This window comes from Saccostrea echinata, unplaced genomic scaffold (assembly GCF_033153115.1).
Source record: "Saccostrea echinata isolate AGI-Se365-2 ecotype Australia unplaced genomic scaffold, CSIRO_AGI_Sech_v1 ptg000009l, whole genome shotgun sequence".
Lineage (NCBI taxonomy): Eukaryota > Metazoa > Mollusca > Bivalvia > Ostreida > Ostreidae > Saccostrea > Saccostrea echinata.
Genome location: NW_026889758.1, coordinates 20,318,812 through 20,337,253, shown reverse-complemented (window position 1 = coordinate 20,337,253; position 18,442 = coordinate 20,318,812). Strand labels below are relative to the sequence as shown.

The window sequence follows — 18,442 nt, the reverse complement described above, 5'->3', positions numbered from 1 at the left end:
ATTTAATTTTTTGGTGTGGATTTGATTCCATGCAGTTCCTCTTTCTCTGGCTCAGGGATCAAAACTTTCCCATGCTGTGGGAGTCAAAACTTCAATTCCCTGACAAGATACAGACATAGAAGAACTGCTTTGTTGGAGTGTATGCAGCTCTCTTTCCGTGCCAGGCAAATCAAATTTTTCAGGGGTAGGGATCAAACACAAGGAAAAAAAAAAAACTTTTAAATAAGAATGATGCAGCATCTTTTGTCTGATTCAGGAGAGAGGGTTAGGGTGACTAATTTCATGCAATGCAATGCATCTATTCTTAGGACACAAGTATCATTAAATGAACCCTTTTACTTATTTACCATTATAAATTAACATTCCCTTTATTACTGTCAGTGTACTTAAACTATTCTTAAGCATTGACCTGTTCTGTCATAAGCTGGAGCTAGGATACTTGTGAACTATTCTAAGGCAATTTGGCTACTAACTCTAAGCTTAGTGCAGTGTAAAAGGCATCCTAAGCTGAAGCTACGATACAGATGAACTATTCCAAGGCACTATTAGTACTCTAAGTTAAGTGCAGTGTAATATTACTCTAAGCTTAGTGCAATGTATTATAAATTACTACCGGTATCTTAGTTTGGGCTATGGACACTGGTGAACCATTCCTAGACACTATTACTTCTCTTAGCTTAATGCAATGTAATTATCCTAAGCATGGTTTAGGATATTGGCTGCCAATATCCTAAACCATGCTTAGGATAGTAAATACATTGCATTAAGCTAAGAGAAGTTTTAGTGTCTAGGAATGGTTCACCAGTATCCTAGCCCAAGCTTTTGATAAATAACTGCACTAAGCTTAGAGTAGTTATAGTGCTTTGAAATAATTCACCAATAATTGGTGAGTTATTTCAAAGCACTATAACTCCTCTAAGCTTAGTGAAGTGTAATATTTATTCTGAGCTTGGGCTAGGATACTGGTGAACTATTCCAAGGTATTTTAACTTCTCTTAACTTAGTGCAGTGTTATCCATATCCTAAATTGGGGCTAGGATACTGGTGAACTTTTCTAATATCAAGGTCTGCTATGAGAGCATAGTTATGAATTTAAAGACTACTATTACAAAGGCTCTCTTGACACCTTACTATTTTAAGGTTGTATTTAACTAATTTTTTTAGTAATAACTAATTTAAGGGTATTATAGCCTTCACAATGTCCCTGTTGCTATTCTTAGGACTGTTATTGTTATAACTGCTACATGTACTAGCACTATTGCTATGGAAGCTTAAAAAATATGGTCAAAAGGTTCTTTACGATTCTGAGAGCACTCTATTCTATAAGGCACTATTTTACTTGTGTATTGATAGTGTTCAATGCTTAAATGAACACTATTACCTTTCTTTGGTTCTGACATAATTTTAATGATACTGGTATTAAAAAACTGGCTATATAGAAATCCGTGATGTTTGCAATAGGTACATATATGTACAAAAGTCAAATTTTTTTGAAAAAAAAAAGTTTTTAGGTATATAGGGGAATAATTTAATGGTTCTTACAATTTTACAAATAAAATAATGTTTTACTGTATTATCGTGCATGGAAGTAAATTAATATTTCAATAATTATTGTAGTGAGTCTTCAAAGGCAATTGCCATAAGTGCGTTACACAATGAAGAAAAATAGATTTGATGTGCAAAGGCTAAACAATATATCTCTTGTAGAGGGGTTATGATAGAAGAGTTTCATTTTCTAACAAGTGAAAAGCTATTAAGTAATCTTAAGAGTATTTTAGTTTTGAAACATGATTCCATTTTGTTAGTTTTATGCTTTTGTTATATAATTATTCACCATGTACATCATTCACTTGACATCTATTGCGCTACTGTAGGGGCAATTCTTCATTTTATCGTAGACTTACACTAATGACAGCCTCAATGATTAATGGATGTACAGTGTCAATATTTCACAATTGCTTGCTGCAAATACCAGCAACAATCAATTTACAACTCTGAGGAAAGTGGGGAAGAAGATAATGCTTCATATCACCCTATTTGTGAACAAGTTATAGAAATATTGCAAATATTGCCCTGTTTATGGCCCTGTTATAGCGATAAGGAAGCCCCGAATGACAGATATCAATTGCATAAAAAAAACTGACAAGATATGACTAATGAATACAACAATCTTTTATGATTCTTGCTCATTATGTAACATATGTATTTTGATGATTATTATTTTATATAGTGATGGAAATGTAGAGTATGCTTTATTATTACATAAACGTTTAATTTATTTTGTCGAGATCTTTTAATGTTAGCACATGTAATATTTGTTTCATTAAGTTACTTTGTACTGTTTTCTAGAGCCTGCCATTCCCATAAACAAATACAGCCACAAAAAAGAAATGTGAAAACCAATTAGACTACAAGCTTTCCTGAAATGTGAGTATTAAAAAATGATGTCATACCCATATCAATTACTACTATTTAACGGCAAAAATTCAATTACCTATGATTTATAACATCTCAGTGAAAGTAAAACAGAAATCCTAAGTTTAGTAGTAAATGTTCTTGGGATAATTTTCATGGTTTTCTATGTATATACCAGGGATATGACCTACTCCTAAGTGAGTTATATGCTACATGTACATCATTTAAAATATGCCATTTCCTCATTAGAATAAACCCTTAGATGAGAACTTTGATCATATTGCATCTGTTACTATGAGTATCTTCCTTTCCCAACATTTCTTTCATCAGTATACAGAGATTTGGCAAAATACTCTGTTTGATTCACAAAATGCATAACACACCTGAAATTTTCCTTGGCCATGTGTACAAAATCTTGTATTTATTGGAACAAGCTTTCAAATACCAGGGGAAAAAGTCTGTGTTAATGTGCATTCCTTCAAGAGTTAGAAAAGCAGATTGCAACATCAATATAACAATACCTTTTTCACAGTTGTTTCCCATCCAGCCCTGCATGCACACCTTGTCTCCATTTCTATCACAGGTATAGTGTCCAAAACGATCGTTTCGAGGTCGACAGAACTTGGTGCAGGTTGTGTTGTAGTAATGGACATCACATACCACTCTTATCCTGTAGATAAGGCTGGCAGTTGGGCCATTGTGGGTAATAGTGTGCCAGTCCTGGCCAGGCAAGATGATTCCAGAATGAGCAGCCCTCTCAATTAACTGACCACCATCTGTAAATGAAAAATATATAAGTATAAAGTATTGAGATAGAAGATATGAACGACACAAGCTAAGCATCTAACAATCAGTACATAACAGAGTATGATGTGTGTGTGCCATAAGTGTCATTTTTGATGGAGACTGACGAGAGTCCATTGTTTGGTAAGGAATCTGGATGAGGCCATTGTCCGGGAAGTCAAAGCTCTGTTTGATCTAAAAGCAGGCTTCCATGGTAGCTGTGTTAAAGCAAACATTTATGAACTTTTAAACCATGAAGAAAACAGAGGTAAACATAAGAGCACCTGATTAAAAGTTCAAGTTCCCTAATGATTACCTCGAGATGTCTTCACTCAACAACTGTGTCCATTGTATCTATAGAATTCCCTGATTACAATCCCATGCACTTTAAAATTCCATATTTCAATGTTTTCTAGCCCATGTAATACTGCATTGAATTACTTGTTGTAGATGAATATTGAAATTTGACCCATTCATCAGCAAAATTACAAAAATAGCACATTCATCAAAATTTAAAATGCCCAGACAGTCAAAATACAGAGTGCATTAGACAGCCAAAATACAGAGTGAATTAGAAAAGAGTTGACTGGAGGATTTTATTTAACAACAAAACTTTATGATAAATGTGATGACTTCAACATTTCTATCATCAACTTCCTTTATTTATGTAGCAATATACCATTTTCATCTGCATATTGAGTTTACACTTAATTCGATATGCAAGAGCAAGCTTTACATACAAACAATTTCTAAAACTAGACAAGCTATTGACAAATAAGTTGATGACACAATGATATCAACAGTCCTTTTAAAGTCAACATTTGGCAAATTCTATGGTTGATACAATGACCTTGTTAGCAAATATAATCTATTGTTAAGTCAAATGTTGACTGATTTTATCATACAAATTGTTAGGCCATTATTTTCAAAATGAATTGTCTATGGATTTTTCCGTTCGCCAGATCATGAGAGAGCACAAGGCAGTTGTAACCGGTTGACAGGGAATACTTACTCCTCCATGGCACCTGATCCCATCTCTAATGTTTTTAGAGGTCCTTGTTTGCTCTGCTCCTAATTTGTATTGTTCCAATAGACTTTTGAGAGTGATTACTGTTTGTCATGTTTATATTTTATTTACCGGTAGTTGTAAGAGTGCTAGTGCACAGGTGCTTGTAGTCTTCTAATTCTTAACTTCACTATGGCAGCTGTAAGGCAGGTTACAGACATATAAATGATGCAGTGCAGCATCTGTAGCCTCAGAAGTTTCCATTTAACAGACATTACAATATTTTAAAACAATCATATATCAGCGTAAGATTGGAAGACATGGAGGATGTTGCATTATCAGCTTCAACATCTGTCTTCTTATTCACTCTCTGCCTTAGCATATATTACATAAATATATAATCCCCTTGGAGAAAGCATGTACATACTATGTGTTTTGTATAATTTGCAAAATGTTATAAAATATGGTGTGACATCAATACTATCAAAGACAAGGCACAGGTCATCTAAGACATAAAATTATGCTATTTGTCCAGATCAATCTAAAAACATGTAGAGGACATAAAAAATTCATAATAAAAACCAACATTGTCCATTCAGCTTGTACTATGGCAGCCTGGACAAACAGATGAATCGTGCAAGAGAGCCAACAAAAGGGCCCTCTCATTGATCAGTTCTTAATTTAAACAAAATTCATTGAATTTAGCAAAACGGGGGTTAATATTGCTCCACACAGTGTTTGATATTCCACAAAAATCTAATTAACTGAAATGCAGTAACAAAACCAAAAGATATTTAAAGAGTCTGATGACAGGATCAACAAAAGACTGATTAAACTTGTAGATTGAATTTATTGAAATAAGTTGTTTACACAAAATCTAGTTATTATCTTTCTAATTTGAATTAAGCAGAAATGTCCTCTTAGTTGTCTCAGTATGGAAGATAAGTTGCTTGAATATGTTGCATGTCCACAGAATGTCTAGCTCATTGAAGCTGTTGGTCCCTAAATTAAATGGGTGCTGATTACATCTGCTGGTGTCATTTAGTCTTTGTGAGTATGTATAACAACTGTCAAATAACCTAAAATATCAGTGGGAAGATTATAATCAGGGGAGATAGATATCTTTAAACCCACCAGAAAGAGTTTGACTTGGGTGATATTTTGACTGTCACATAGTGTAAAGAGTCAGAGATGGCAATTGCAAACAATTAACAGGTTTTTTTTTCTAATGAGGAATTCCCATTTAATGGGCCCATTTTGATATATCATCATGTAATTTTTTTTCCCTAAAAATTTAGGTGTGAGTTTAACACCCTACTCCTTGAACTTGGCAACATGGCAAACAAAAAAGAATTTATTGTAACCTAGCTCATATTATTTTAACCTGAAGAAATAGCTACAAAAGTTTAAAAAAAAAAAAGAAGATTTTGTTATGGTTGTTTTCTTTCAATTATGTGTCCAGAAACTTTACACTGTTGAAGGTAAAAGGTACTGCTGCTGGTAAAACATTATCATCACCACATGTTTTTCAGCACAAGGACAATGTAACATTTAAAAATCTATGCTTAAAGGAGGTCAAGTGCAATAACATTGATCATTATGAATCTTATCAGTGAATGAATAAGTTATTAACACATCTATCATATTCCATAAATTCTAACCAGTGATAATATAAAATTATCATGCCATATGTTTCATTATCTCCCTTTGTAACTCTTCTGAAGAAAGGGAGATAACTCTTAGCTCTAAGAGACTCATTAGATTAAGAGATTTACAGAATCTTTAACATCAAAAGTGCATTTACTCATTTGCAATAACTTGTTCCAAATCTCATTAATTACCAATGGACTCAACACTTAAAGCAGAGCACAACTAAGTATAAAGTGAGATTAAATAATAGGGGAAATCAAAACTGGAGGAGCCGTGTGGCAGAATTCAGTTCAAGATCTTATCCAAACACTCTGCACTATGCTTCTTTTAAAGTCACAATACACAAAAAGTCTTCCACATCAAAGTTTCTCAAGTGCAGCAAAAAGCAGGAATATTGTGCTTGATATAAAAGAAATTAATTTTGATGTTGTCAAGTGGAAGGCAATCTAAACATGGTTGTAACAGTCAAACTGAGATGGAAGATAGTTTCAATGTGAACACCTATGTCAATAAAAATAGGTTATATGTTTTTTGATCTTTTTATTGGTGTTTTATTTCGAATATTTCAACCATTTTATCCTTATCTTTATGCCTTCATAAACATGCAGAGCATAATTCAAAATGGCAAGTTCTTGAAAGCTCTTGGAAATATGTATACTTTATATCTGAGTGTTCCTTGATGTGTAGGAAGAAACATGGAGATAATATATGATCCAAAGAAAATGCATGTGCTTTGAAAATTCAATAAATGCACTGCATAGGTATTTAAGCATAAAACTCATGCATTATATCAATACCTTTCATATTTTTTTCTACGCAAAACAAAAATCTATGTGCCACTACAGTTCCAATTTCTTCTACATATTGTATTTGCTATGAAATTATAGAACATCTTAGTAAAATTATTTGCTGAAGTTACAGAAAAGCAATTAGTTAGTAGTGATTGTTTTAATGTAAAAATATGCACATTTTGGCATTCCCTCAAGAATGCATGGGAACAAATTGGAAAGGAGATAAACTGTGTCTTCATCATTATCATACCCTTCATCTCTCTGAAAAACTAAAAAAGACCTGGTTAAGGCTATAAGAAGGACTGAGACAGGAGTGATTGCATGTAGTTCCATTAGATATTGTTTACGTCTATTATCTCCTCAACCAGGGAACCACGAAACTGAGAATTTCCCAAACGCTTAAAAAATCAAACAATCAATTTTTTAAATTGAGAGGGGTGAAATCATGGACAGCTGTTAAAAGATAAGATTCACCATTTAACTGTTAAGAGGAAGAATGCATTAAAGAGTACAGGATGAGAAACCTGATAAATGAAAGGAAATATTTAAATTTTAAACAAATGATTTGTTCCTAAAAACCCGAATTTCTCATGCAAGAGAAGAACATAGAAATGCTATTTTAAATTTTTGGAAGAGAAAAAAAAACAGGGATATTGTAGATGGAATAAAAAGCAAATGCATCTAGAGGTAAAAAAAAATATTGGCAGAGTTTTTACTACAACTATACTATTTACTACAAGAAAAATATTTCTGCTGCTGATTAAATAAATGGCTAATAAGCCTCCTGGAGAGCATTATGCCATCAAACGCTCGTCGGAGATAAATTCAAGAATTCCTTGATCCCTCATTTCTATTTATTTAATCGCTACAGTTTCATCGAAACTCTTCACTTTCTATAAAATCTGAACAATTTTTTAGTTTAAATGTTTACCGGCATGACATAAAACCTGCGTAATTGTTTATGAAGCATTCTCGTGTTTTGCCTGTTTGAGATATCCAGGTATAGTCTCAAGCTAGCAGAAAGCACCAAATGATAAGCACTATTTATGAAGAACTAAGAAATTCCACAATGTTCTTTATTACAGAAAAATGTTTTATCTTGTGCATTATAAGCTATCATGATCAAAGCCCATAAAGTTTGTGATACAAAATGCATGGGAAAGAAAACATGGCAGCCACGAGAATAGTCTGCCAAAAACTGGGCTGATCCCTGATTCAGCATCTGTTTGGCAGGTAGATACTGTATGAAGACAATGATTAATTTACACCCTATCTGCTTAAATGAGAGAGCTGTACTTGTAAATATTGCCCGACTTTTTCCAGTGATGCAATCTTGTTCCTTAATTGTTTATATTTTGTTGTTAACCATAAGTCAGTGATTGTTTTTGTTTTATTTCAAATAATTTACTTTAAAAGTGCACATCAAGTAGTATTCAAATTTTCACAACTGTATATGAAATATAGGGAGGGGCTATAAGGAGGAGCAATAGATCAGTCATGCATGCCCATAGTCTTCATTCTGAAACTTTATATGATATGCTATTTGCTGAATACGAGCTAACCTTCAAATGAATTACTTTTGGGTATTATAATTGCTTATTTTGTTTTACTTCTTTTAATTATATAATTACATCTAGTAATTAAGTTGTAATATGCTGTACATTGTAACTATAATCCATCTTTATTTCAGTAAGTTCAAATGATCCTAGATATTTATGGGGTTGTCAATGAAATGAATAAGTAGCAAAACACTTTGTTGGGGAGGGGGGGGGGGGCTGTGATATCTGAATGGATAATGCATTGTTAATTCTATAAAAAATATTCACAAAGGCATATACATTGGTACATAGATAATATGTACTCAAAATATAACTTATCACATATAAAGAATGAATTACTCTCTTGCATAAAGTTCCATGTTTTACAATATGTTACAAAATTTTCATTTCATTTTTGGATATTCCCTTCCTATTAATTGTCATCAGAAATACTCAGTGCATTTGTTCTGTATTGTAGAGTTTCTGCATCTGCAATTTCCTCTAAAGTGAATTGTTTTTTGTATAATATTTAGCAAAGAAATTTATAAAGGGTGTATCAAAAGATAAAGGTTGTGCACTCATGGTTGATTATTTGATATAAAATATGGCAAGGTTACATGTATGTGTGCTGATAATTTATTGATTCTAAAAACTGACACACAATAGATTATTTTTCAAATAAAGTACTTCGTGTCCTTTTTGTATCTCCTTTGACAAACTTTTTCTTAAAACCTCACATGAGTTTCAATTAATTATTGAAAACAAGTTATCACTTACAAGCCATGGTATCCCGGTCCCAGGCCTCTAGAATCAGAGTGTAGGATCTCTATAAATAGAAAAAAAAGGCAGTATTAGACCATACCTCTAGAATCAGAAAGTACAAGCTCAGTAAATAGAAAAAAATCAGTATTGACACCGATAAATAAAGTGTTCAATGTTGTATGAGATATCATTGACAGCCTGTGATAAACTTGGTTATTTAGGATCGGAATATGCTTAAAGGATGAAAGTCAGTAATACTTGTATCATAAGCTGAATGATAAGTTATGGGATACAGAAATGACACACAAACATACTCTTAAGTTTTTGGACATCATGCAGATAAATGAGAAAGAGTTTATTTAATTTTAAAAAACATGAATTGAAATTAAATTCTTCAAATAAAAACTGTAATTATTGGAATTTAGAAACAATACATCAAGTTAAAAGGATTATGCTGCATCATGTTAAAATGAATTTTTAAACACTCTAAGTTTAACTATAATCAATTGCACATACATTCCAAAATGAACAGGTAAACAAGTTGAACAAGCCACTCTGAGACTTCTGAGTGAGGCATTGTGATCTAATTAGATGGTGAATTATGGCAGACCTGTACATTTCATAAAGTATTTGAAGAGATATAAGTTACAGAACTGGAGTTTTTCCAGCTAAGAATAATCAATGGAGTTGAGAACAATGCCAGAAGTTATGTCAGACAAATGGGGCACATGCTCGCGAGATGAGTTCTTACGAGTTTGCTGACAGAGCTCGCAGCACTGAGCTTCCATCAGCTTGTTATCCAATCAGCTGGGCGGGCTATTTTTATGAGAAGATTTTTTTTTTAAAATTCTAAATCAAGAAAAACAAAAACGATGAGTTATTGAATAGCCTAGGTTAATGGATTTGTATTTTTCAGGGTAAAGAAAACTGAAGTTAAAGTTTCTTGTACTAAAACTTTTCATAAAAAATATATTAGAATTTTCTTACCAGTGCATTCCTTCTTTATTTAATTTTGATTTTTTAATGGTTATAAGAAATCTGGTGGCAAGAAAAAATATTTACGACATGTCAGTATATGTCCAAGTAATGTCAAGATCATATTAGCACCATTGAGGAATATCACTTTTTTAAAGTTTGAAATAAATGCTATGTACATACAATTATGTATTAAAGGCCTAAAAATTAAAAAGATTGACAAAGAGATAATGTAGTAAATGCAATTAGAAATTCCTTTAATAGCTATTGATATTGCACCTTTTATGCAGTCTTGGGGAACATAATACTTTAGAGTTAATAGATTCTCAAATAAAAGCCTTTTTACTTTAACATTGTAGTATAGCTCTGTCAATTTCCACAAAAAAAAAAAATCAATGTATTTTAATGTTAGAGAATCTAGCAATTATGAAGTGAAATTCTTGTGACAATTTCCGGAGAATTGACTTGCTGTGATCATTATTATATCCGGTGCTTTTCTTTAAACTGTTGATGACATTCCAATAATTGTAGGATAAAACTTTGCAATCCATCATCGTCCAGTAGACAATGTAAAGTGCCGAGGTGTTCCTGAAGTGAGGGTCATTTACTTTTCCCAGGCCTGGGATAGGGCTCAGGGTGTCAACAAGAACTCCATTAAGTGTACTTAAATGAGAACAACAGTCACTTGAATCCTTTAGATGGTGTGTACAAACTTTGGTCAAATCTTCTCTACTCTGAAGTTTGATCATTTTAATAGCACTTTTGATTGCCTTCATTCAGTTAAGTGAACAGAAATATTTAAACACCAGACATCAATACCAAGTTTGCCAAACAAATTTTATCCATTTTCAATGGTTTTTCAACAAATATCTTTTCATTGGCCATCAAACATTACCATCTAAATTTTGAATCATCTATTCAAATCTGTGAGTTTCAGATCCCATTTCATGCAAAGTTACTTTAAATGCATGTTGAACTTTTGACTTGGAGTTAATTGTTTTGCAGTAATTCCTAAATAACTAATCTTCATATCATTTTCAGTTAATTAGCTCAAAAGCATGCAAACCGTTAGGTAGATATAACAGAGGTAGCCGGATTACCTCTTCAAAAGCTGGGAAGGAAGCAGCAAATCCACTCTATAGGTCCAGTGATGGACAGCTATGACTGGGGGGATAGGGAGGCGATTTGGTGTTAATGGGAGTGTAATGATAGGTGATAGCCCCCCTGGTGACCTATCACTTCAACAGATAAGATGGGTCTGGACAGCTAAATAAATACTGTCTGGACACTGCTGGGTCAATGGGAACCATACCCATAGTGCACCAGAGTTACCATTGACAACAGCATGAATGTATGAGGAAAAAAAGTTCAATCTTTATATTGACAACTTCATAATCATACTCAACAAATTAGAAAACAGATGGTGCTCAAACTTCAATGCAGCAAATCTGAATAAATTTATAATATTTTTGTATGTTCAAAAAAAGAAAAAAAAAAGAAATTGGTCATGCTATTTCCCAATTAACAACTAATCTCATATAATGAAAACTTGAGTAGAAGATTGAAGGAAAATGCAAATCATCAATTACAAAGACATGCAATTGGTTATTATGCATGATTGGTTTCTTCAGAATTTGTCTACAGACTGAAAATTTACATTAATAAATGTTCAACTTTATTATTATTTTTATCCCAATTAATTCTCACATGTTTTAATGTGTGGAAGAAAACAGTGCGTTGAAGTAATCTTATGCATGCCTTCCTCAAAATATATCTCATCTGATATCTCAATAAACTTTCATGACTTTAATAAAAAGTTTTCTTGCTCCAGTCTTTCGTATTATGTAAGAAATGTGAGTAAAATTAATGAATAATCGGAGTTAATCCAAGAGAGCTATACTATTTTATTGACCAGCCAGATGTAGTGATGACTGGCACAGATGGAGCCAGGATCCAAATATACAAACACTTATATATTTTCTAGCAAAAGAAATTAGCAGTGATAAATATTATGAGAGAATGGCATTTCAGAGACACTGTTTATGCTGACCTTGGTCATGGGGTCATTGAATTTCTTTTCCATGATAGAAGCCATGTTTGAGAATGAAGTTTTTGTGCTGTTGGCACCTTTTCAGTACAGGGTATAGGGTGATACCAGACCCTGTCACCCTGTCTGTCTGTTTGTAATTGGCACGCATCTGTGACAATCTCGAGATTTCTCTGCCAAAATGTTATATCTAGCTACTCTGCTGGATCAAGAAAGAATTACAAATATGCTAAGTAATCATTATTTCATTTCTTGATTTAAAAAATTATTTAAAATGTTATTAAATGAATTAATTGCACTTATTTTATAAAATTCTTTTATGTTTTGTGAAGAAAATATTTAGTAACAAATATGTTACCTTGATCAACCTGTCTTTTTTTTTACTATTATATAATCATTATATCACATTATTTGCATAATCATGATAACCCATTTCACTAGCAATACATTTTCACAGCATGGAAAAAAAGAATGTTAAGTTATTGCTGCCAAAAAGCTCTTAATTAACATGCAGAATCTTGGTACATTAAAAGCGTATTTCAGATTTCTCAAGTTGTTTTGATTTGGCAAGTGTCATCCAGTGTACATTCCAGAATCTAAGACAGAATGCAGCAAGCTAAGATTATTGTTAGATGGGACATTGAAAAAGCATGAGGAAGATTCATAGACCAATCTCTTTCTCTCTCCATAACTGTCCAATTTTGGCCACTTTTAGTCTGACAAATATACCAATTATCTCCTTCACTTCATTGTAAGCTAATGATAGGTCTTGCAAGCTCAACACGAGGCTCAATCATTACATTGGTCATGTATATACAGTTTTATGTCTCTATCTGTTTGTCACTAACAAGGCTAATCTATATGGAGATGAGCCGGAGATGATCTAACTGTTTATTGCTCACATTTCTGGTATTTTTATGCAGTAAATATCTGCAGTATCGAAATGTTTTCAAATTAGAATTCTGCAGAGGGAATTTATTCCAAGTATGGGCTTTATAATATAAAAGGATTGTGAATAATTTATTCAATGTTTTCTACTTATGGTTTCAAATGAACATGGAATGTTATGGAATGAAATGTGAAGACCTGATCAATTTTTTTTCACAAACAAATTTATAGAACTCAAACAGCATTTTGACAAATTATTGTACATGGACATAACTTCTGAAATAATTTGGAGCCTGCAAGTTACTTTCTTGTAATATTAACAACATTGACTATGCATAAATGCTACTGAAAAAGCTAGAGTTTGGAAGGCATAGAAATCTTGACTGTCATTAGAACTATTGTAAAATATGAAGTCTGTATGTTGTTTCTTGCTATATAACTCATCGATTGTCTCAAGATGTTTCCACTAAGATATTGAATTGGCATACATATTTGTATAATGGATGTACCTCAGGTCATGTAACAAACCTGTAGAATATAGCTCACATTCCTTCCCTTCATTTTCTGTCCTTTTAGTTATTCTAGATACATCTGTTGCCAAAATCAGTCTAATAAATTGTTTAAATTGGCATTAGTATTGTCATTGTGGTCCAGTTCAATATTATGTCTATTGTTTATGTTATATTTAAAATGCCCATATGTTGCCTCCTTGCGGGTTCTTAACTGGGGATAACCCCATATTATCACAGCTGTAGTCGGCACCCTGAGGCAGGAACCCCACTAATCCGTCATACCACTGTACCAAAACACAACAATTGATCTATTAAATAGGGCACATCCAACACACCTAATGTATCTTATTTTTTAACGTTTTCATTAGTGTTGACTCTTCTGTGTTTAGGTACATATTTTTACAGAAGTATACGTACTAAGTTATTGCAAGTTCAAGTGTTAAAAAAATGTTAAGTTACTCTGAGATACTTTAAGACAAGTCTAAAGATGACCAGATACACACTAAACTATTCTAAATTATTCTTAGATCAGAGTCTATATTTTAAATTCCAACCCTTGTTTCACACAATATAGTACCATCAATAAAGGTCAGAAAAGCAGATAGCATGGATGCAAGGTTCAGCCTAGTGCAGTCTTTACTTGTTTGTGGCATTACTGTTGCTACACTTGCTCTTAACTGCATTAGTTATAATTTAATTTTGCAATAATGCTTAATTGACCATTTATCTTATCTGTGATAGATAAATAAACCTGATCATTGAAAACATATTGCTGATCCAGATTACAAAAAAGTATAATGAGAACAAACATACTCATGACCTTGATATGAGAAATAAGTCGTGATCAAAACATTTTCTCATGCCAGGGAAATGAATACTCTACATGTGTTCCTCAAAATAGCAGTCATCAAAAGTGTCTTAAGTTTTAGCATCATTTGCAAAATTACAAGGTTTATCAAAATAACAAATTGTTCAGAATTCAAATCAAGTGCCAATGAAAACAGTATGGAGAGTAATCCGATTACACTGCAGTAGTAATGGTAAAGTGAAAGTTTTGCCAGATAGAAATATTTAAGATACTAGTATATTATCATTTTCAATTCATTTACAAATTATTTCAATTTCACAATGAGCTTAGCTTGATTTACTTTTTCGGGTAACTGGATCATATCCAAAGGCTTCAAATACAACCCAACACATAAAGGTTTGTTTGGTAAACTGAGATTCATATCATTCAATTTTAAGCATGCACCCATTGTGTTAAAATTGCTTTTGAATACCTTGGTTGAATTCATCTTATTGTAAACTTTTATTCTCATTCATGATACTGATGTGAAGTAATTCAATTTTATAGCAGATTTTTCTTATTCTTGCAAACTGGAAATATAGGTGTATTAAACTAATTCATTCAGTAAAAGCTAGAGTATTTGCTGACATGAACTAAAACAGAATGCAAAGAAAGCTATCCATTAAATCACTGTAGGAAGCAGAGACTGATTGTGCCAAGTCATGCTGTCTTAAAGAGTACAGATACAATTATATCAGTCTTATGTCACTTACATGTCTCCAGTGATGAAATGAGCTGCCATTTTTATAGCTCAGATTCAGAGTAATAAGACTTACGGATTCAAAATGCTGGGGTACCTCCCATTGTGTGCTGTACTTCTCTTTCTTTTAAAAGTGTTGGCAGTCAGGTTTTGTCAGAGAAAAATACTATATTGGCACTATATTGGTAAATATTAACTTTGTAGTATATCTGTTGAAGTTCTAGTAGAATAGCTGAGAATGTTATCTGTGTCTTCTGGTAGTCTTTCTCAGACGTAGGATGAGATTTTTATATCTGAATTATTGTAACCATCATTATGTAGGTAATAAATCCATAATAAAATTCAAAGTAATAGCAACTATATAGGTATCTTATTTGTACAGTGTGCACTTGTAGGAATGATCAGGGAATTCTTTCCAGTTAAGCATCTTAAAATTTCACACTTTATACAGAATATTGCACTGTTTTCATAAGTGCTTCTGTCTATTCTATGAAATAAGAACATCTCTAAGCTACCAATATAACTTATCCATAAGATCTACCACATCCCAGTCTCACTTTGATCCTCAAACAACCCCATAAATTTTGTCTAAGCAGCAGCTTTGGCAAGGGCTAAACAAGTAAATATAATTGTATCACTTGTGTTACAAGGCTTGTGCTAATTGACCTTGCTAAATCAAAAAGCCACTGCATATTCTGATACATCAGTTCTAATTTGTAATGATTGACCAGTACATTTCTTCCTCATTGAGTCTGAAGAGTTCCTTGTTTTAAATTCACTTTAAGAACTTGTTTTAAGTGTATGATGTGTTTAGGCTTTCATTGTTCTCTCTCTCTCTCTCTCCCATATCATCTTGATTTAGGAAGTCATAAAGCAATTTCTTGCAGCATTATAATTGAAAAAATACTGTGAACCAATATTTTAGATGATTTCCTACAGGTATATCCGTAAGACTTCATATTAGAAAGCCCAGCTCCTGAGAGAGTGGTGTTATGGTGCATTTGATAATGAAATCGTTTGATGTGTGTATTTGTAATATTTCCTGGTAAAATTATTGTACTTTAACTTGATTTCATGAGAAAATGGAAGCATCTATAATTATTTGCTTCCAGTAACAATTGTTTGCTTGCAGTAACAATTGACATTTCCATGACTGTGTAAGACATCCTATTGTTAAAATCATGCATCCAGCTTAGAAAAAAAGATTTAGGTTTCCATTCTCTCTTTTTTTTTCTCTCTCTCTCTCTCATGTCATTGACCACTTCTTACTATATCTTATCATGATTGGAATCATTTATGTTACCTGGAAGCCTTAACCTACCACACACTTCTTCAATCAAAAAAAGAAATAATCAAAACATCTGATGAGTTAGCACCAAAGGGTCGTCAAACATTTTATACAGGTTTCATGGGAAAATATTGGGCTTACTACAATCACTTTTCATGGGCTACAATCTCTTTTAAGATAAGTCTAGATAGCATAAATTGCCATATTATATTCTCAAAGCCTCTGATGTTCAGATTTCATATATATTATACAAATAAAGCAAAACGCATGTCAATTTTAATATCTTAATGTATTTGCCCTGAACATATATCACTCAGGGCTATAGATACAATCTTATTTTACATATCATTGTCATCTGGTAGATATGATTATTCAAACAAGGAATTTCAAAGGAAAAAGCCACCGTAAATGATGATATTTAAGGCATACTGCACTTAATTCCACTTTATTGAACATCTTAATTAATAATATTAATAAAATACAATCTTGCAATGGATTTTTAACAACTGAACAAATTTTATATACAGAAAGAAATAATTGTTGATAATATTTTCATCAAGTTGAGTCATGTACTTGTAACAATTGAGTCTTGTTATCTTGCAAAAATGGAGTTCTGTATGCCCACCTTTTAATTGACATTTTGGAAAAGTTTGTATAGCTATCAATAGTAATAAAAACCATAGCGGTTACAATTAATGACATTATTACATCACAATTAATGGTGATACTGATACCGGGCACACAAATAAAACCTTTCCTATGCATTTCAGAGAAAGAAAAAATCTCCCCTTTGGAGGCATAGAAAACATATCAGGTTGTTTTTCTTCATTGATTTCCATACCCTAAGTCTTCAAGATCCCCTGATAACCATTCCTAGAAACATTCTGGATTAAACTACCCTGTACGCTGTAGGCCTGCTGAGGTTTTCTTCTGACAGTTTGGGCCAATACTTGGGGACATGGAAGCTAATCTGGTTTGAATGTGTTATAAATCAGTTGCGATAGAATCCCCCGTCAGTGCTCAGTGGCCTGGGTACCTGTACCAATAATATAGCTATTGATTAGGGGCCTTAATGTATTATTAAGGTGCACCTGCCCGTTTCCTGCTCGGAAAAGAAACAGGAACTCTGTCCTTGTTGCAGGATATTCTAACTTCTTTAAAATTCAATAAATAGTTCCCATTGAATGGAACTTCGGAAATTGTTCTATAGACATATGTTGTTCACTGTAGCAAAGAGACGAACCAGTACAGTGTGACAAACCTTTATTGATGATTAGTATTCAGAATCCAAAGGTTGGCACAGAAAATGACAGTGTCTTTTCAGCTGTATTTTAGATTCAGGCTACCCTTTTATACAAGAAATCTCCTTATATTAACAATTCCAAGTTAATGAAGTCATTTTAAAAATGACTGAAAAAAATCGCTTTAGTAAGAAAACACTTTGTCCAAGCCACACATAAACACGCTATACAGACAGTTGAAAATCTGAACTTAATGAAAAAAGAGGATTTAATAAAATAATTTTCGATGTATTTTTATGGCATTCTCAACAACTTTCTCTGCTTGGTGGTGATTCTAATAATAGCGTTTATTAGATTTTACAAGCAGCAGATCTTATCTTCAGTAATTACAGGAAATCTCGTACAATGTTATTGTAATCGGGTGCTATGTCAAGAAAACATTAGGTCCTTTCTTTCTTTGACATAAATTCAATAGTCCTGGTTATTTATTTCTTGGTCAACTTCATTATATATGATAAATTCTGCAGTCAGATTGGAAATAAACTTGCTTATTGCACTCTTTAATATTTTAATAATTATATATGATAAATTCTGCAGCCAGATTGGAAATAAACTTGCTTATTACGTTCTTTAAACATTTCATATTTCAGAAGACTTCAGATTCCTTGCAAAGACAGAGATATATTTTACTGAAATGTGTGTGTGTTTAACATACTAAAAGTTTAATATATTTTTTGTTCCTTTTGGGCGCTGGGGCTGATAAGTGTGCTCCTATAAGCACCAAGTGTTTTCCTAATTGTCATCAAGTCATTTACTGGGCGCTATTGTCTTGTTTAGGCTCCTTAGAAAATGTCTTATACCAAACCTTTACGCCCACACGAATACATATGTGTAGCGAGTATTTAAACCCCTTGAAAATTAATCAGTGTTAAAAAATAAAATTCGTGTTAGACTATGGACTAGCTATTGTAGGTTATGAAATACGGCGCCAAGACTATC

At 32.7% G+C, this 18,442-nt stretch overlaps 1 protein-coding gene across 1 annotated transcript in view; it reads right to left on the bottom strand.

Moving 5' to 3' along the window:
- Positions 1–18,442, bottom strand: part of LOC133181981 (protein jagged-1b-like) — a 45,758-nt gene that overhangs the window by 24,861 nt on the left and 2,455 nt on the right. Inside the window, exons 2-3 of the mRNA XM_061316658.1 lie at positions 8,961–9,009; positions 2,937–3,191 (exon numbers count right to left, since the gene is read on the bottom strand). Coding sequence (XP_061172642.1) covers positions 2,937–3,191; positions 8,961–9,009 — 304 coding nt within the window. The remainder of the gene's footprint in view (positions 1–2,936; positions 3,192–8,960; positions 9,010–18,442) is intronic.